Source organism: Pocillopora damicornis, chromosome 6, assembly GCF_964200805.1.
Source record: "Pocillopora damicornis chromosome 6, jaPocDami1.2, whole genome shotgun sequence".
In the NCBI taxonomy this organism is placed as follows: domain Eukaryota; kingdom Metazoa; phylum Cnidaria; class Anthozoa; order Scleractinia; family Pocilloporidae; genus Pocillopora; species Pocillopora damicornis.
The window spans coordinates 10,198,414-10,219,547 of record NC_142675.1 but is presented as its reverse complement, the minus strand read 5'-3'; the positions used below and the strand labels follow the sequence as shown (position 1 = coordinate 10,219,547).

The following is a 21,134-nucleotide window of genomic DNA, read 5'->3' as shown; positions in this document are numbered from 1 at the left end:
TAAATGAATTTGGATTGTCCCCTTACCTATTAGATAACGAAGTGTAAATTTATGAAGTTTTTCTTACACTGTTTATGTCCTGGGATAAGTGCAGTTGAAAGCATGAATGGACACGTCTATTCACAGACCACAATCGATGATATTTTCTACAAAGGGGACGTTTAAAGAAATGAAGAACGATTTTCATTAGAACGATAACGCAATTATTGATGAAGCAGGTTGGCTAGCTGCTATTGTTGCGGTTTAGTTCGCTTTCAATGTGTCATTATTATTCAGTTGTCAAAAGCTTTCAGCAGTTATGACCACCTATTGGGCTTTTTCATTGTACACTTTTTCAGTTTTCGCGGCTTTCACCATTGATATTACAGATGAAGTCCTAATATCGATAATACTGAAAAACATTACAACTTTCTTCAAAAACACTGGACGGAGTAGCCCACGCAGGCCCAGTCTCTGCGTCAAAAAAAGCTAACATATGCGTAGAAGAGTAAGAAGAAAGGGTGAGATTGACAAGGCATCTCAAAAACTTCATTGATTCTATTATGGTGCAACAAAAAAAGGCTCGAATCCAAAACTCCAAAATAGAAGGCTTACGAGGCTCTGATTGTTTCATTAATGAATTGCCGAATTTTCTCAGTGTTGATATCCAGGAAATTTCAAAATAAGAAAAATATGCATTTAATGTGGGATCACATGGCCGTTACTTACGCACTGCCTTCTGTGCAAGTATTTTTTACAGGTTTCATTCTCTCCAAATTCTCCATCTGCAATTTAGCTTTACACTACAAGCTTTCGTGCATCGTTTTAAACAACTTGAGGCGGTCCCATTTTTGGCGCATGTTTTGTCACCGGGGAAATGCGAGAACAGCATAAATTGATCTAAAACCGCCTCCATATAAACAGAAGAAGAAAAACTTTTACTTTAAAAGAATTCCATGATATTAATCTTTAAGCTCGTCCTATTGGTTTTTATGGCCACGATATGAATACGCTTTAGCAACACCCCAGGAAATGAAATGCTTAATGCAAATCCAACCTTTGAGGAAGATATTCAATAGATTTTAACGCCCTTGAGTGATCTCAGTTTCTGCTATATTAAGCATCTCGACAAGATATCCATCACTGCGAAGATCACTTTCATATTCAAGATATCCATGAATGGTACAACAATTTTTCCACTAAGTTTGCTCCATCTTATCTCGTTCTTCTGTCTCTACGTAAAGTTCCCGTTTATGCAAAAAACGGGAAGTTTCGTCTTTATTCAACAAATTCAGGAGATATGCAGATTTCACGGTAAGATATCTCCCTTCATCACAACCTGATTTTATATTTTTAGATAACATTTTTAGAGCTAATTCGCAAAAATAGGCCACAAAACTTACGGCTCACAACAATTCAGAATAATGTGTTTCGACTCAACACTGCCATTGATTTTCAAATTTATTGCACCAGACGCAGGTTGCTTTCAAAGGTAGACGACAAATTTGTCCCGATCATTCACCACTTTTCAAAAAAATATGTCTCATGATCCTACCGATAACACATATTTTTTGCTCTCTTGCATATTTTACCGAAATTAAGGTTGAAAAATAAGATCAAATCACAAACTGTTAATACTTATTTTGTAAATATTGATGAAACACCAGAATTTCGCCTGTTTCGAAAACAATGTATGGAGGTAAAGAAAGAAAAACAATTTTTCGATGCGATCTCGTTTAAATCGAAACGTTTAAGTAACTTTCTACCGCTTCAGTTTACATGCGGGGGATTTCTGAACTCGTTCTTCCTCAAATGGGTTTCAAATAGTCTAACCTAAGTTTAGATGTGTACACAACAACACGAATAATCACACTTCTGGTGACAAATTCTTTTATGACCACTCATATCTTGATTTTCTACCTTCAAAGCCTTGGACATTTTCTCACCCACACTTTTCAAATATTCCCTCTATTCAATAGATCTTTTTCCCTTGAAATGTCACGTTTCTTGAGCTTTTTCGACAATATGACTGTTCAGAAGAAAGGCTTTTTACTTTTAGTGATCTTTTTCACCGTCATTTCAGTGTCTTGTCATCATTTGTTCTGCTGATTTTCGACCACCGGAGATCCTATTTGTTTACCAACTTAAGGGAATCAATCGAATGTTGTCCAAAATCCATAATGCCTCAGTGTCCTCGCTAATCAAAACTTGTATATCATTTCGCTCGATTGATTTGTCTTCTCTGTTCATTTGCCACAAAAGCAGAAAAAGTCTTTTAAAAAGTCGGTCATCATCTCCACTTGATGAGACCAAATGGCGCGGCATGGCGTGGTCAGAGACAAGGTATCAACGTGTACAGTTCTAAAGTAGTTACTAAAAATTTTCCACCAGCCATCAACACTCAAACAAATTTCAAATCAGGCAAGCGCACAGCACGATCGAGGTTGATTTGAAATTACGGGTAGGATGTCGAATAAAATGTCTAAATTTCTCAGACATGTTTTGCGCAAGATTTGATGTTAAACAGATCGAATTTCTATTTAAGCAACGTTCAAAGAGCATCTCTATGAGCTAAACCACTAATTTAAAAACGGGCTTAAATTCAACATCAGCTGCCGAAAAAAGCGGCTAGTAGTAGCGATAGTCAGCGTTTTCAAGGTCTTTCAGAACTCACCAATTAAGCTGCCCCTCACAGGAGGCTCTCGATCTGGAAATATCTTTAAAATTGCAAACAAGTTTTCAAATATCAATATTCTTTTTACAGTCATTTCTCCTAGTTTTCGCAGTAACTGAGAGTTTGAAAATATGCCTTACCTCATTGATTACCTGTTTCTGACCACACCACCCAAAACCGACTGACGATAAAACACGTTCGGCTGCATCTTCCACTGCTTTAGTTCATATTCTTCCAAGCCACCTTTTTAACTAATAAATTTTTTTCGAATGAAAACATTGATAATTAAGAAAAGTGTTAAAAACAGAAAATCTTGGCGAGATGAATATCCAATACTTTTACCGACGTGGTTTCGGTGTATACAAGCTGCTTTGAAATAAATTAGCCTTATGTTTTTCTCCCCTAAGATTCGCTACTATCGAGTTACGAGATAATATGGTTTTGTCATTGTTAGGTTGTAACAGTTGAAACTGTCAAATCATGATCAAAATTGAGAACGGCAAAAATCTTTGACCAAACAGAAAGAAAATTTGGAGATAAGCACATCTAGTGATATCCATATCTAAAAATAGAATTCATTACCTAGCCTTAAAGGAGGACTGAAGTCCAAATTCATGTAATTTTTTTCACCATGTATCGTACATGTATGTATGATGGAACAAATTTCCGTCATTTTTTTTTCCCTCGCACGAAAGTCTTCATCCAGAAAATGAAGGGTTTTTAGTGATAATTGGCTCGATATTTGACTGTGGTACGTCGGCTCAGAACACGAATGTCAGCGGTTCTTTTTGTAGCGTGTGACGTAGGTTATGGGGATGAAGGTAAACACGGCAAGAAACAGGCAAGTTGTGTCCAGATCATGTGCGGCGTATCTTTTATACTTGGATTGACCTCGATGTTTTCGGAATAGGGTCTCCACTTTAATTTTTCCTATATACTAGTAATTTAAGATATTTCATCTTCCATTCTGTTTCCCATATTTTGTTATTTACCTTTTTTAACATTAGTTTGCAACGCGTTTGTAGTCTGGATTTTGCAATGGCATGTACGATAACGCACGCTGTTAACAATGTCGCAAGAAGTCCAAAAGGAAATAAAATTTTGAAATTCGTGTTGAACTTTGGTTTATAAGTTCTCTATAATGGGTTAAATTCTTGGCTTACGCAAGAAAGGATGTACAAATACGGAAGCCCGAGTTGTTTGAGTTTATTCTTCTATCTGTTCTTGGCGGTTGAGTAGCCCTCGTTGCAATATTTACTTCGATTACTTTCGAGCTTAAAAATGGTATACTGCGCGGCGTTCGATTGTAACAACGACTCGAGGTACACAACTGGTATATCCTACCATTGCTTTCCGAGGGATGAAGCTCTACGATCACAGTGGCTGGCAAAGATCTCACGGCTGTGCTCAGAACATTTTACACCTGACTGCTACGAACGAGACTTGAAAGCAGAAATTCTTGGTTTGAAACCTGGATCTACGCTAAAACCAGGTGCAATACCCACGGTTTTTTCGCATCGGAGACCATGAAAAAGACCTCGACTTTCGTCGGAGAAACGTTCAGAAGAGAAAGTCAGGAAAGAAGTAAGTGAATCGCGAATTACTCTCTTGTAACTGGGTTGGGTTGTTGCAAACTCTTGAAGCCGCTCATCATTTATGCATGATTGATAAAAAAAAATTGAAAGGTGAATGCAGTTTGGGGGCAATAACAATTTATATCTTAAGGGATATCACCCGAATAGGTTCCATTGAGAAACATTAAATTTTCACAGAAAAGTATTTCTTTTCCTTAAGCAAAACAATATCCTGCCATGGAATTCCTTCTAGTTTGATGTTTTTTTAACTCTGAGTAATCTTTGTACTTCGTCTCTCCTGAACATTTTTGACCAGTAGGTAAACAAAATTAAATTGTTTCAGAATAAAGTGATTATTCTTTAATTCTAGGAAAATTATACCCGTCCCATGTTAACTAGCAGGTGAACAAAATTAATACAATTAGACTCTATATAAGTTGTGGATATTATTCTTTAAATAATGAATTCTTTTAACCTTCTTTACTTCTATGTGAATAAAAAGTTAATACAACTGGAAATTCTAAGTTGAAACCAGTGCAGGCTTTCAACCAAAGGAGGGCAGGGTCAGGTGTTATATTTTCCAAGAAAATCCCATTGAATCATTGTGTAACCATATAGTAGCATAGTTTATCCTCCATATCTACATTTTTCATTCTCTCAAAGGGTCACTAACCCATACCAAAACAGAGTTAATATTTTTTTCTGTTACAGTATATAGCCTCTGTAACTGCACAACCTAGTTGTGGAATCGAAGAACATACAGCTTCAGCTTTAGAACAGTCTGCACCTGTTGATGTAGTGAATTGTGGAGCAAGTACATCAACCTCAGACAGCCCATCATATCCATTCCCACATTATTTAGGGCCTAAAAGCACGTTGGTTGAGTCACAAGCAGTGCAGGTGAATTTGCCAAACAAGGGTGTGGATTTTGGGATCCAAGTCAATCTTCGTGGTCTCCATTTAATGATGAAATCTACTGACACCCAAGTCGAGGTTGATGTTTCAGAAAGCAGCACCCAGACTGAAGAGGTATTCCTTCCTGAAATTGAAGATAGCAAGGAAGAAGCAACTGAAGCTGCTGCTTCCCCTGAAGTCTCTCCAAGAAAAGATGGCATCTATCTTCCCACAAAACAGGAAGATTCAGATGATTCAAAATTTTCAGGATCAGACAACGAACACCAAAGGGAAACAAAATGCGAAAAGCCACAGGATGATACCAAATACATTGTATTTAAACAAGAGCTATTTAAATTGTTTAAGTACTCTCCTGAGTGTGGTGCAGTTGTGATTCAGAGGAACCAATCCACACAAGGAAGCCAACTATTTGTCACCCTAGAATGTATGAATAATCATAAGTACTCCTGGCAAAGCCAGCCAATGCTTGAGGGGATGGCAGCTGGAAATTTGTTGCTGTCATCATCTATTTTGCTCAGTGGCTCTACCTTTACAAAAGTAGCATCTTTGGCAGATACCTTAAATTTGAAAATTTTCAGTGAGAAAACATTTTATAATATTCAAAACAAGTACTTATTACCCGTAATCAATGAGTTCTGGCTTAAAGAACAAAATTCCACTTTTTCTGAGCTAGGGGGCGAGATCTGTGGCTTTCAGGTGATGGGCGTTGTGACAGTCCTGGCCATAATGCAAAATATGGAACATATACCATGATTGATCCGAAAACTGATAAGATTGTTGACTTCAAGGTTGTTTAGGTCAGTGAAGTAAATAATAGCAATGCCATGGAAAGAGAGGGTTTTAAACGCTGTATGGAAAACATCTATGAAAAAGGGGGGGGGGGGGGGAATTATGGTTGTTGCAACTGACCGTCATGTGGGCATAAGGGCTGACATGAAAAGAAATTTCCCTGAAGTTGATCATCAATTTGATGTGTGGCACCTTTCCAAGAGTATAACTAAAAAGTTAACTGAAAAAGCAAAGAAGAAAGAATGTGCTGATCTCTCTCTCTGGATCAGATCCATCTCAAACCACCTTTGGTGGTGTGCCAAAACATGTGGGGGAGACAAGGAGATGTTGAGAGAGAAGTGGATATCCATTGTCTATCACACTGCCAATATCCACTCCTGGGATTCAGCTGACCTGTATGAGGAATGTGCCCACCAACCAATCCCTCCAGCTATCGCAAGAACTAAAAGGTGGCTTAGGCCTGGCTCCTCTGCTCATAATGCATTGAAGGAGGTTGTATTCGATAAAAATCTGTTGAAGGACATTCAGCAACTAACACTAAGTTGTCATACTGGGAATTTAGAGGTGTACCATGGTGTGCAGACCAAATATGCACCCACACGGCAGCACTTCTCTTATAATGGCATGGTTGCTCGAACTCAGTTGGCAGCCCTAGACCATAATGCCAACACTCGTAGACAACAAGCCACTGTATCCAGGGGTGCCAACCAAGGGGAGCTGCAGTACAAGGTAGTGTTTCCGAAAAATACAAAAGAATGGGTGGCAAAGCCCATATTTGAGAAGACAACCAATTATCATCTCAAGCCAATGCTTAATGCCAATGTAGAGAGAAAATGCTTAAAACCACAAGAGAGGAGTGCAACAGTCACAGCACCACACATTCCTGAAAACATTGCCAGCAAACCCCGGCCTCCTAAAACAGATGTCATTGCTAATCATACTTCGAGATTTTCGAATAATTAAATACAAAAACTTTGTCAATAACACAATCAAATGAAAATAAAAGCAATCATCGTAGCAAAAAGCAATCAAAGTTAGGTTTGAGGTTTATTTCATTCAGGCCACGCAGCTATCCCTGGCAATGTGGATAATTTAATAACTGCAGTAGGGATGACATTCGTTTGGCTCTGCATGGCTTTTGACTGAATCACTATGCAGAAATGTGTTAGTAATTCATATCCACGATAAGTAATTGTATATTTCACGCAAATTTTAGAAAGAAACCGTAACATAAGGAAAGAAGAGCCTCTGATGTTATACACGCAAAGAATACGTTACTAATCATTATTAAAGGGCATTACGGATAAAGTTCAAAGTTCCAGATCTGCTTCTCGAAACCCCGCGTAATTACCACTCTCTTCAGGAAATGTTTTACGTATGGCCGTGACGACGCATGCTGGCACGATTCTCCGCCGGTTTTTTCCTAATACCCCATGTGCCCACCAAGTAAATTGTCTGTAGGCTGCCAAACGCCAAGTTCTAGAGAACAAGAGGATATAAAGTCACAAAAGCGATTGACTTAATTACGCCTGCAAAATAAGAAAGAAAAAGACAGTTTACCTGTTGACGATAGGGTCGGGAACTGGATTGAGTCGCGCATTGTGGATTGCAACCAATGCCGTGCTCAAAACATCCGTGTCCAAGCATACAATGCCAAATTTCGGATGTTCTGTTATACATCTAGCACCTATCATTTTCCGAAAAAAAGAAAAAAGTCTTAACATTTTCTTTCCCTCACTGTTTCAATAATTTTCATCCATCAGACCTTGTAAATGTAATTACAACTAAGATCGAGTTTGCAATTGTCCACCTTTTGTCACTCTTAGCAAAGAAGCGGCCGTTTCAAACAAAATACTCGTGAGAATAATCACATAATAAGTACAAACCTGAATTGTCGAACTTTTGATTAAGCTCCTCTAGTTCTTGGCAGCAGTAACATTCATTTGCCACCGGCATGAGCGCACAAGCGCCGCACAAACACCATTCGGTGTTTCCCATCCTCGAAGTACTGTCTTCTTCGTGGGCTTCTACCTCCTGTTCTACACTCTCTTCCTGAGGTGGTTCTTCTCCAGGCTGATATACTGGTTCGAACTGAAATGGTTCTATTCCGCTCATGACGAAGGGTCGACAAAGAAGGAATTTGTATTAAAATTTAGCCGAACGATAACACGTTCTAAATTTGGAAGACCGCTGATTTAAAATTGGTGCCCACGGTTTGAAAGCCAAAACAGCGCGAAAATACAAACTTTAAAGAAATATTTCTCCAAGGCAAGACACATTTAGCACAAATAACGCCTGAAATCGAGAATTTCGTCACTTTGGCTATCGAAAGAAATTAACTCAATTTTTGGCTTCAGTTCTCCTTTAAGAACTGATCAACACCTTTCTGCCTGCGGGAAGTTTGTGTTACAGTCAGTTATTTTTCATAAAATTTGAGTTGGAAATTCGACTTGAGGAGGCTCCATGGTGTATTTTACCACGCGACATCTGGGTGCGAACATACTGCGAGCCTTACAAGTGTCAACATGTAATACAAACATGGCGGCTCCATACGATCGCATGATTGTTATCTTAAAAGCTGTGTTAAAGCAGTTTAGCACAACACAGTTTTAATGCCATGGAATCAAGGGTTTCCAGTAACTGCAGCCGTAATATTCATAGGCCTTCTACGGTTGAAAAAGAGGTCAACCGAAACGAAAACACTGTGGGAAAGATTGCCATAAGGCGACAGCTTCGAAAGTTTACGCATGCTCAGATATAGATCTTAGTGAACTTCTATTCCATTATGTAATGTTTTTCGACAAAGAAAATAAGGATCTTTAGAGCAAGATTTATTGCGTTTCCTCTGGTGGAATATCTTAAGATTTGTTTGATTGTTGAACATATTTCTGTCCTTCCTTCTGCCTGTTTTCAAAAAATTCATAGGACCAAATTTGAGATAGAGGAGAAAACACAAAATTGTAAATAGCGAGGAAACTGCCTCTGCAACCCAATTTTTTTGGCTTTTAAATGATCGGCAGGACAAATTGCACAAATTGTGAACATTTTGAGAGATCTTACTCAAGCAAATTGAAGAAAATCAAAAGCAAAGCCAAATTAACACTAGCAAGCACGAAAATCATTTTGATAATATTTACTTCAGCAAACGAAAGTTCGAACCTCGCTCATTGCCTTTTGATGGCTTTTAGTGACCTTGAAATGAAAAAAAAACACCTAAAAAGCTAGGAGAGAAACATTACGCTGATGCGCGCGCCAACATTGAGCAAAAACTCTCATCTTCATGAGATTTCATCGAACATTACGTGTTATGTGTAATACCAATTCCGTTGAATCGATTTTAGGTGCAGAACAATTTGGAGTAAGTTAAATTTAAAGCTTTTCGTCGTAACCATTGGCTAAATTACTTTCCTCATTGTTATGACAATGTTTTTCACCAAAACACGAACGGAGCTCCTGTTAGAAATGAAATCTCAGAACTTTCTCATAATTGCTTTGAAATAATGTCAATTTTGAAGCTTCAAGAGAAAAGCTGTAGAATCAACTTACCCTGCTACTTACCATGTAGTAAAGAACTTAGATGCACGGTAAAAAAACAAAAAACAAAATAGCTTCGACTTCAAATCTGAGTAAGAAGTATGGTAAGGTAACTTATCATTCAGACGACTAATCGTACAAAAGATACTTAAATTACTGACTGACTAAAAATTCAACAAAAAATTACTTAGCCATTTGAGAGGGAAGACAAGGAAATGCAACGAGTGTCATCACTTGAATATAAAATATAACGTCTGTCAATCCTAGAGGTGAGTTATCCTGTTGTGGAAAGCAAGATAGCTTTTTTTGCAGCGTTTTTTTTTTCTCGTCGCGTGGTTTGTGTTTGAAATATCAGAAGGGAACGGGAACAGTTTTAATTTGTTTAAACTGCTCGGAAAATAAATGGTGGAAAGGTCTGAATGTAGCAGATGGTTAAATGAATGTAAAAATTTCCCTATATCATTAGAGATAAATTTTCACTTAAAGTACATTGTCTCATTTGATCATAAGGAACAGTTTGCCAGAATTGATGACTTCCTTGTTATTAAAAATTCATACATGTTTGGGTTTTTACCGTTCAGAGTGATATACGTGATTGATGTTATCAAGACTCTTAAACGAAACATTTTGAACAATGTCTCTTTGACCGTGCTATACATGGGGGACATAAAGTGAGAAAGGATTTTTCTGTTCACCTGCGTCAACTGAAATCCATGAAATCAGTCAAATTTAGAGGCAAAACTAATTATTAAATTGTCTTAGATCGACAGACATTAAGTCAATACCATTTTCCTTCAATCATGGTGGTAAATTTCCTGTGGGAGTACATTTCCTTACCTCGGTTTATAATAAGAGTTTGTCAGAATCGATTCATATTGGTCGGAATATGAAAACCATATATGACTACTCATCAGATCGGCATGCCAAGCTATAACTATCAAAGCTTAGAAGTTTGAATAACGCAGGTTATAATAAATATCCCCCAAATTACGTTCTCGGCGTCTTTATTTACTTTATCTCAATTCAAAATTAGTGATCAGGAAGAGAAAGCTGTCTCAAAAACCATTACAGCAAAGCGACACTTATGCAAACCTGTCTTTTAAAAAAACCAGTGCTTATTTCACTTCTTCAAACTAAAATTATTGGCTAAGAGAACACCAAAGTCACCAAAAACACTGGAGCAAACAGTTGAAAAAGACTAAAAGTTTGAAATAATCGCACATGTGTTCTATTAAACATATAAAATTGCAAACCTCCAAAGACTGAAAGTGAAGTTTACTTAATACAAACATTTTAGTGGTAACAAGAACTTTGTCTTATTAATGCTCCCGGAGAAAGACATTAGTCTCGTTTTCCCACCATGATAAGAAAGTTCCTCTTGTATATGTCAATATTGTTTTGCTGTTGGCCGAAAAAAGTGTCCGCCAGAATGCAAAAGATGAGCTTCTTGCTCAAGCCATGCTTGTTCAAGCTCACATAAAAAAAAAAAAAAAACTCTTATTTTGTCCATATACATGGGAGAAAAAAAGGAACTGTAACCCAAATCGTTAATTTACAGAACTATTGTAGCATACAGCAAAAATTGAAAATGAACTCAAATATTTAATGTATTTACCAAATCTTTGTCAATAATTTTGGCGTTGATCTCACCTACGTAAATTATTTGTACATGCCAACTTTGGAACCGTAAGTGAAAAGGGAAATTCACTTTTGAATTCAAATTTCCAATTTACCTTTAGTATCAAAATGTCGACCAACATGTCTTAAACTGTCTTCTTGATTTCATCTTAGAATTGGAAAAATTACTAACCTATAATTCAAACCGTGGGCATCTTCCATCCTGGACTAGATTGTTGTTATACCCCAAAAATATGGCTTACAGCTTGTGTTGCATTTTCTAGACTTCCGTTAATAAAATATGTTGGTTAGAACTGTTAAAGGTTAAGTCGACTCATTCTCAGCTGACGGCATTGATCGCCTCGCATTTTAAAACAAAACAAAAAGAAATATTAAAATGGCACGTATAAATTAAAATTTCTACCTAAACTGAAGAATACATGAATATATTGACTACGGAAATATTTGTCTTGTTTTAAATAAAGTTTAATTTTATACTTTGACAGCTTTTCATCCTTCTGGGCCTATTTGAATTAAAAAAAAAAAATGCTGAGAACTCGAGACTCAAAAATCGACTAAAATCCAGAGTTTTTCAATACATTCCCGTTTTCATTTAATTTATTTTACCTTTCCCTTTTTTGTCTGATTAATTTTCTTGTTTGGCTCTGCTTTTGTTGATATGCTCTTTCCAGAAAAAGAAAAGCAGTACTTTACTTATCATGAAAGATAGTTAAGAAAGGAGAATTAGAAAGACAGAGCCTTTTCCTTCCGCTTTTTAACGAAGTTAAAGAATTACGCTCTAAAAACCATATAGCGATAATCTCCACTATTTCACGATCACTTACCGGGGTGGAGGTCACTAGTGGCGGATATTTACCGAGCTGTGAAGCGGCTACATGAATATCCTACACTTTTACCGATGTTCAGGTAGGATATTTTTTTAACCTATACCATTTAGAAAACAAAAAAATTAGTTTATTTCTGTCAATATATCGAGAAGTGGTAAATTAAAGAAGTTCAATTCTTGACGCGCAATTTTGTCTCTTCGGATGCTAAGAAGTGAATAGATCTTGATAATAACTTCCAAACCAGCCAATCAGCTAACGTGTAATGCACTATTCATCTCTGTAGTATATAAAAAAAGATTTTCTACTAATCTCCGAATAATTTATCATTTCGTTAACAATTGGAAAAGAGGAGCAAAGCTTGGCTTTGTCACTCGCAAACTGTAAATTTTGACAGATTTCAACGCAATATTGGAATGATTAGCTTACTCTTTGAAATCTCAGTGTCAAAATTCTTTTCAATCGCGGATATGACGTGGTTTCGGTATACACATGCTGCTTTGAAATAAATTAACTTCATGTTTTTCTTCCCCAATATTCGTTACGAGATAGATAACATGGTCTTAATCATTATTGGGTTGTAACAGTTGAAACTTTCAAATCATGATCAACGTTCAGATCGGAGAAAATCTTTGAAAATACAGAAAGGAAATTTGGAGATGAGCGCATCTAGTGATGTCAATAACTAAAAATTGCGTTTATTACCTTGCCTTAAGAATTTCTCAAGAACATTTTGCCAAGGGAGGTTTGTATTACAGTCAATTATTATTCATGAACGCTGAAAATGAGTTGTTCTCGAAATCAATGTCAGATAGGGAAGAAATAACTGGCGCCTGAGAATTGAAAATTCGATTTAAGGTAGCTCCGTGGTGTTTTTTACCTGAAAAGGTGTGCTTAAACAGTTTAACACAATACAGTTTTTATGTCATGGAATCTATGTTTTCCAACAACTACATCTGAAATACTCATAGACCTTCTACGCCTAAAAAAGAAGTCAGCCAAACAGTAAACACGATGGGAAAGATTGCCAAAAGGCGACAGCTTGGAAAGTGTACGCACGCTCAGATACAGATCTTGGCGAACTTCTATTCCATTACGCAATGTTTTGCAACAAAGAAAATAAGGATCTTTAGAGCAATATTTATTGCGTTTTCTCCGGTGGAATATCCTTAGATTTGCTAGATCGTTGAACATATTTCTGTCCTTCCTACTGCCTGTTTTCAAACAATTCATAGGACCAAATTTGAGATAGAGGAGAAAACGCAAAATTGCTTCGACTTCCTCAATTTCAAAGAAATGTCAATATTCGATCTGAGTGAGAAGTATGGTAAGATGACTTATCATTCGGACGATCAATCGTAGAGAAGATACTTAAATTACTAACAGACTAAAATTCAACAGAAAATTACTCAGCCATTTGAGAGGGCAGACAAGGAAATACAACATGTGACATCACTTGAACATAAACCAATAAAAATATAACGTCTGTCAATCCTAGAGGTAAGTCATTCTGTTGTAGAAAGCAAGATAGCTTTTTTTGCAACGCTTTTTTTTTTCCTCGTAGCATGGTTTGTGTTTGAACAATCAGAAAAAAGGGGACAGGAACAGTTTTAATTTGTTTAAACTGCTCGGAAAATAAATGGTGGAAAGGTCTGAATGTAGCAGATGGTTAAATAAATATAATAATTTCCCTGTATCATAAGAGATAAATTTTAACTCAAAGTACATTGCCCCATTTGATCATAAGGAACAGTTTGCCGTTTGCACTTCGATAGATTCCTTGATAATAAAAAAAGGAAATAGATACATACATGTGTGTGTTTTACTGTTCAGAGTGATATACGTGGTTGACATTATCAAGACTTTTAAATAAAAATTTTGAATAATGTCGCTTTGATCGTGCTATACGGGGGGGACACAAAGTGAGAAAGGATCTTTTTGTTCACCTACATCGTCTATGTTTGAACATTCGACTGAAGTCCAGGAAATAAGTAAAATTTAGAGGCAAAACTAATAATTAAATTGTCTTAGGACGACATACACTAAGTCAATACCATTTTCCATCATGGTGATAAATTTTCCTGTAGGAAAACATTTCTTTACCTCGGTTTATAATAACAGTTTGTCAGAATCGATATCATATTGGTCGGAATATAAAAACTATGTATGACTACTAATCAGATCGGCATACTTAGCTGATACTATCAAAGCTCAGAAGTGTGAATAATACAGATCTCTAGGTAATATCCCACAGATTCTGCTTCCGGGGTCTTTACTTACTTTATCTGATTGCAAAATTATTTATCAGAAAGAGAAAACTTTCAAAAACCATTAAAGCGAAGCGACACTTATACAAACCTGTCTTTTAAAAAACTAGTGTTTAAACTAAAACTTATTGGCCAAGAGAACACCAAAGTCACCAAAAATACTGGCAGAAACATTTGAAAAAAACTGAAAGTTTGAAATAATCGTGCATGTAATGAATTTGTTCTTTGGACCATCATAAATTGCAAACCCCCGGAGACTGAAGGTGAAGTTTACCTAATCCAAACATTTTGGTGGCAACAAGAACTTTGTCTTATAAATGCTCCCGGATAAAGAAATTAGCCTCGTTTTCCCGCCATGATAAGAAAGTTCCTCATCTTTTGTATTCTGGCGGGAACGCAAAAGATGAGCTTCTTGCTCAAGCCATTTCAGGAAAAAAAAGCTACAATCTTCATACTTGTACAAGTTCACAGAAAAAACTCCTTTTTTGCATCCTACGCTGTCCATTTACATAGGAAAGAAAGGAACTGTTACCAAAATCGTTAATTTACAGTAACTGCTGTAGTATATAGGAAAAATTTGAAAGTGAACTCAAACCTTTAATGCATTTACCAAATTTTTTTCATAAAATTTAGGCGTTGATCTCACCTATGTAAATCATTTGTACATACAATCTTTGGAACCGTGAGTGAAAAGCGAAATTAACTTTTGAACTCTCAAATTTCCAATTTACCTTTTGTACAAACGTGTCGACCAACTGAAAATGAATACATGTCTTATCTCTGATTTCATCTTCAACTGGAAAAAATTATTTACCTACAATTCAAACCATGGGCATCTTCCATCCTGGATTAGATTGTCGTTGTACCCTAAAAAATGTGGCTTTCAGCTTCCTGTTGCATTTTCTAGACCTCCGTTAATCAAATATGTTGGCTAGAATTATTAAAGGTTAAGTCGACTCCTTCTCAGCTGACGGCATTGATCGCCTCGCATTTTAAAACAAAACAAAAAGAAATATTAAAATGACACGTATAAAAATTAAATTTCCTACTTTAACTGAAGAATACATAAATAAATATACTACGAGAATATTTGACTTGTTTTCAATAAATTTTCGTTAATTCTTTGACGGCTCTTCATCCTTCTGGACCTATTTTAATGAAAAAAACTGCTGAGAACTCGAGACTCAAAAACTGACTAAAATCCAGAGTTTTTCAATACCTTCTCATTTTCATTAAGTTCTTTTATGTACCTTTCCCTTTTTTTTTCCAATTAATTCTCCTGTTTGGCTCTGCTTTTGTTGATATGCTCTTTCCAGAAAATAAAATCAGTACTTTACTTGTCGTGAAAAATTGTTAAGAAAGGAGAATTAGAAAGACAAAGCCTTTTCTCTCCGCTTTTAGAAAGTGCTCATAAAGATTTACCGCGCACCATGGGTTAAGTTTCTGAAGAGAAACTAGAGTCCAGTTTCGATCTTTAAATTATTCAAACAGAGAAAAATTCGGGAAGAGACTCGGTTACGTCACGATAAAACGGCTAGGCTGCTCAGCAAGATTCAAAATGGCGGCGTTCATCGTCGAATTCTTGAGCACATACAATGTACAAAGACAGCTGTCCAAAGACCAGGTTACTTTCAGTGTAATAATGACTTAATGGATTTTAATTTGCAGAAATACGGAAAAGGTTTCTGCAGCATACTTCTTCTTTGACTTGATAGCCACCACTTCATGTGCTAGACACGTTTTTGTGACTTTCGTGAATGATATCTAACATTATCTCTTGATACCTAACGATTGCTACTCTCCTTTATAATCAACAAGCGCAAAAGTACTACTTATCATTTCAAAACTACTACAACAATCCAAGAAATAATTATGCAAACATACATATTACTACATCGGACAGAACGCGTGGATATCATTAATTATTTGTTTGTGCTGTGTCTCTGGGCGAAAAAACCTTTTACAATGCCTCTCTCTATCCTTGAGTACAAATGGAGACTGACAAACCACCTCGCGCCTTTGTAATAAATGAAAGTTATGTTTCAGTTCAATTACACAACTGCTCTTAATGGCGATTCAGCGGGATCCTTTGACTCGTAAATGTGGCACCAAGTCTGTGTTCTTCTTTTATTCCCCGCAAGCCGTTAAACACTAATTGTATGGAACGTCTTATTACCAAAAGTTAGGTTGGCTCTTGTCCTTCTTCTTCTGCTGTTGACGCTTGATCTTGATCTTAATCCGGATTGTGAGATTAAGAGACCCGTTTGACCTTTTTGAGAAGAAGAACGGACGTCTTCCTTGTTTGCAGCAGATTCCGAAAGACGGAACAGAAGTCGCGTTTGAAAAACGTGTGAAGAAAATCTTAAGTTGCCCAACGAAGTTAAAGAAATACGCTCTAAAAACCATATAGTGATCATCTCCACTGTTTCATGGTCATTTACCGAGGTGGAGGTGACTAAATGCAGATATTTACCAAGCTGTGAAGCGGTGAGATGAATATCCTACACTTTTACCGATGTTGAGGTAGGTTACTTTTTTTTGGTTTGTACCATTTAGAAAACAAAAGAATAGTTTATTTCTGACAATATACCGTGAGTGGTATATTAAAGAAATTAAACTCTTGATGCGCAATTTTGTCTCTTCGGCTGCTGAGAAGTGAGTAGATCTTGATAATGCCGCGAGGTGTAATTTGGGATTTTAGTTTGAAAATTTTCTCCTAATTTCCCAATGATTTACCGTTTCGATATCAGTTGGAAAAGAGGAGCAAAGCATAGCTTTGTCACTAAAAAACCGCAAATTTTTACCAATTTCAACACAGTTTTGGAATGATTAGCTTACTCTTTGAAATCTCAGTGTCTAAATTCGACATGAACTTTTCAATCGCAGATATGAAAATCATAGTTTCGGCGTATAAATGCTGCTCTGAAATAAATTAACTTCATATTTTTCTTCCCTAAGATTTGCTACCTTCTAGACTACGAGATAATATTGTTTTAATCATTGTTGGGTTGTAACAGTTGAAACTGTCAAGTCATGATCAAAACTGAGAACGAAAAATGGAGTTCATTACCTTGCCTTAAGAACTGTTCAAGACCTTTCTGCCTTCGGGAAGTTTGTATTATAGTCAGTTAATAATCATGGACGTTAAAAATGAGTTGTTCTGGAAATAAATGTCCGATAGAGAAGAAATAATTGGCGCCTGAGAGTTGGAAATCCGACTTAAGGAGGCTCCATAGGGTTTTTGTACCGCGCGACATCTGGGTGCGAACATAGCGCAAGTATAAAAGTGTCAACGTGCAAAACAAACAGGGCGGCTCCTTACGATCGCACGATTATTATCTAAAGGGGTGTGTTAAAGCAGTGTAACACAATGCAGTTTTTATGTCATGGAATCTAGGGTTTCCAGCAAGTGTATCCGTGATATTCATAGGTCCTCTACGCCTGAAAAAGAGGTAAACCGAAAGAAAACACTGCGGGAAAGATTTCCAAAAGGCGACAGAATTAAAAGTTAACGCATGCTTAGATACAGATTCTTGGCAAAGTCCTATTCCATAACGTAATGTTTCGCAACAAACAAATACGGATCTTTCGAGCAATATATATCGCGTCTCCTTTATGTGAGCAAATTGAAGAAAATCAAAGGCAAAGCTAAATTATCACTGGCGAGCGCCTCCCATCGTGGAGCCTCAGCTCAGTAACAAAAATTATATTGATAATATTTACTGCAAAAAACGATGGTCCGAACCTTGTTTATCGCCCTTTGATGGCTTTTAGCTTTTTAACCCTCTAGAGCCTCTTTAAGTTCTCTATGACGGAGATAGTTTCGTCTTTATGAGACTTCCCAGAACATAACATGTTCTATGTAATACCAATTCCGTTGAATCAATTTTATTTGCAAAACCATTTCCAAAAATTTTAAAAAAAAATGTAGCTATTGGAGCACGTTATATTTGAAGCTTTTCGCCGCAAACATGTCTAAATTACTTTCTTCATTGCTTTGACGTTGTTTTTCACCAAAACACGAGCGGAGCTCTTGATAGAAATGAAATCTCGGAACTTTATCAAATTGCTTTAAATTGATGTCAATTTGATGCTTCGAAAGAAAATCTATAGAATCAACCACAGTTAATCGGTTAACTATGAATCAACTTACCTTGCGACTTATCGTGTAATAAAGAATTTAGATGAATGGTAAAAAAAAGAGCTTCGACTTCCTCAATTTAAAGGAAGTGTCAATATTTGATCTGAGTGAGAAATATGGTAAGACGACTTATCATGCCGACGACCAAGCGTAAGGAAGATACTTAATTTACTACCCGAGTAAAAATTTGAAAAAAAAATTACTTAGCCATTTGAGGGGGCAGATAAGGAAATGCAACGAGTATCATCACTTGAACATAAACCAGTAAAAATGCACGAAATGTCTATCAATCCTAGAAGTAGGTTATCCTGTCTTACAAATAAAGCTAGGTTTTTTCGCCACGTTTTTTTTCTCGTCGCGTCGTTTTTGTATGAAAAATCGGGTGAAGTGGACGGGAACACTTTTAATTTTTTTAAACTGCTCGGAAAATAAATGGTGGAAAGGTCTGAATGTAGCAGATGGTCAAATGCATACTTTGTCTCATTTGATCATAACGAACAGTTTGCCAGAATTGATAACTTCCTTGTTAATAAAAAAAAAATACATTCATGCGTGTGATTTTTACTGTTCGGAGTGAAATACGTGGTTGATGTTATCAAAATTTTTAAATAAGAATTTTGAATGTCTCTTTGATCTTTCTTTGTAGTGGAACATAAAATGAGACAGGTTTTTTCTTTTTCACCTACATTGTTTATGTTTGAACAGTCGACTGAAATCGATGAAATCAGTTGAATTTGAAGACCAAACTAATTATTTAATTGTCTTAGGACGACAGACATTAAGTCAATACCCTTTTCCTTCAATCATGGTGGTGAATTTCCTGCGGGAGTATATTTTTAAGTCGTTTAATAATAACAGTCTATCTGAATCGATATCATATTGGTCGGAATATTAAAACTATGTATGGTTTTACAAGTCTGATCGGCATACCTAGTTGATACTATTAAAAGTTAGAAGTGTGAATAATGAAGGTTCTGAGTAATATCCCACAAATTCTGTCCTTAGCGTCTTTATTACTTTATCTCATAACAAAATTATAACGCTTTCTCAAAGGCCATTACAGTGAAGCGACGCGTATGCAAACCTGTCTTTTTAAAAAACACTGCTAATTTCACTTCTTCAAACTAAACTAGTTGGCTAATAAGACACCAAAGTCACCAAAAAGACTAGTGAAAACATCTGAAAAAGCCAGAAAGTTTGAAATAATCGTACTTGTAATGAATGTGTTTTATGGAATATCAAAAACTGGAAACCTCCAAAGACTGAAAGTGAACTTAACCTAATCCAAAAGTTTTGGTAGCAACATGAAACTTTGTCTTATCAATGCTCCCGTATAAAGACATTCGTCTCGTTTTCCCACTAAGAAAAGAAAGTTCCTTTTATATATGTAAATATTGATTTGCCGTTGGCCGAGAAAGTTTCCGCCGGAATCTAAAAGATGAGCTTCTTGCTCAAGCCATTTCAGAAACAAAATGCTATAATACTCATGCTTGTACAAGCTCACAGAAAAAACTGAGTTTCCTTTTTGCAACCTGTGATGTCCATATGCATGGGGAAAAAAAGGAACTGTTACCTAAATTTTTTTTTTACAATACTAATGAAGTATCCAGCAAAAATTGAAAATGAATTGAAAATGAACTGAAAATCTTTAATGTATTTACCAAACCTTTCTTAGTAATCTTAGCATTGATCTCAACTATGTAAATTATTGTACCTGCAATCTTTGGAACCGTAAGTGAAAAGGTAAATTTTCTTATAAACTCTCAAATTTGGAATTCACTTTTTGTATCAATGTGTCGAAAAACTAAAAATGAATTATATGTCTTAAACTATCTTTTTTATTTCATTTTAAAATTGAACAAATTACTTACCTATTCAAACCATGGGAATCTTCCATCCTAGATAAAATTGTCGTTGTACCCTGAAAATATGGCTTAGAACTTCCTGTTGCATTTCCTAGACTTCCGTCAATCAAATATGTTGGCTAGAATTGCTAAAGGTTAAGTTGACACATTTCCCATTGAGTATAAATGGAAACTGACAAACCATCTCGCGCGTGTATTATACATGAAAGTCATGTATAAGTTCAACCACACAACTGCTCTTAATGGCGATAATCAATAAAGCAGCAAATTTGAACGCGACCTCTCTTTGAAGAGCCCTATATAAGAGGAGAGTGTTTCTTAAAAAGTTTTAATTGACCATCGAGGGTAATCCGGAACGGCTTTGCTTTTGTTTTAACGATTTTTTTGTCGAAAGGGCTCTATAGAGCTTAAAATTTAACCATTTTTCATAGCATACACTTTATATACGTGGTAACGATAAATTACAAATATTCTAATGATCAAATTTAACACGTTCATTTTGACACGTAAGGTACTTGAATTAGCAAACACCATATGTATCTGAAGACACAATAGCAGCGTCAATACTTCATCGAATTATTAATCGCTTGATAATGATATTACACAAAATAAATGATAAAAATTTTGTGCTTGCTATTGATGAAGCTTGTTTTCACCGCGACAATTTCATCTCTTCAATTTGATTGGCCTAATAAACTAAAATATATTCAAACGACTCAGTCCAGCTTTTTTATTCGTTTGTGCTGTGTTTCTGGGCGAAAAACCTTTTACAATGCCTCTCTCTACTCTTGAGCATAAATGGAGACTAACAAACCGTCTCGCACGTGTATTATACATGAAGGTCATGCATAAGTTCAACCACACAACTGCTCTTAATGGAGATTCAGCAGTAACCCTTGACTCATAAATGAGGTACCAAGTCTGCGTTCTTCTT

At 36.2% G+C, this 21,134-nt stretch overlaps 2 protein-coding genes across 2 annotated transcripts; one reads left to right on the top strand and one right to left on the bottom strand.

Moving 5' to 3' along the window:
• The first annotated feature begins 3,934 nt into the window (after positions 1–3,934).
• On the top strand, positions 3,935–7,028 carry LOC149043872 (uncharacterized). The gene is made up of 4 exons (XM_089210798.1): positions 3,935–4,159; positions 4,939–5,582; positions 5,816–5,930; positions 6,016–7,028. Exons 1-4 carry the CDS (start codon positions 3,935–3,937, stop codon positions 6,892–6,894), a joined length of 1,863 nt encoding a protein of 620 aa, XP_089066924.1. The 3' UTR covers positions 6,895–7,028.
• On the bottom strand, positions 6,960–8,103 carry LOC149043871 (P2X purinoceptor 7-like). The gene is made up of 3 exons (XM_089209141.1): positions 7,818–8,103; positions 7,492–7,618; positions 6,960–7,410 (listed from the first exon to the last, which is right to left on the bottom strand). The coding sequence occupies exons 1-3, from the start codon at positions 8,044–8,046 to the stop codon at positions 7,242–7,244; spliced, it is 525 nt and encodes a 174-aa protein (XP_089065267.1). The 5' UTR covers positions 8,047–8,103; the 3' UTR covers positions 6,960–7,241.
• Positions 8,104–21,134: the final 13,031 nt, after the last annotated feature.

Excerpts from the sequence above, each read along its gene's own strand:
- LOC149043872 (XM_089210798.1), top strand. The coding sequence starts at position 3,935 with ATGGTATACTGCGCGGCGTTCGATTGTAACAACGACTCGAGGTACACA. Across the intron at positions 5,583-5,815 it reads GAATGTATGAATAATCATAA|GGGGCGAGATCTGTGGCTTT; the intron begins GTACTCCTGGCA and ends TTTCTGAGCTAG. Across the intron at positions 5,931-6,015 it reads ATAAGATTGTTGACTTCAAG|GGGGGGGGGGGGGGAATTAT; the intron begins GTTGTTTAGGTC and ends TCTATGAAAAAG.
- LOC149043871 (XM_089209141.1), bottom strand. The coding sequence starts at position 8,046 with ATGAGCGGAATAGAACCATTTCAGTTCGAACCAGTATATCAGCCTGGA. Across the intron at positions 7,619-7,817 it reads TCAAAAGTTCGACAATTCAG|GTGCTAGATGTATAACAGAA; the intron begins GTTTGTACTTAT and ends GGAAAATGATAG. Across the intron at positions 7,411-7,491 it reads CCCGACCCTATCGTCAACAG|AACTTGGCGTTTGGCAGCCT; the intron begins GTAAACTGTCTT and ends CTTGTTCTCTAG.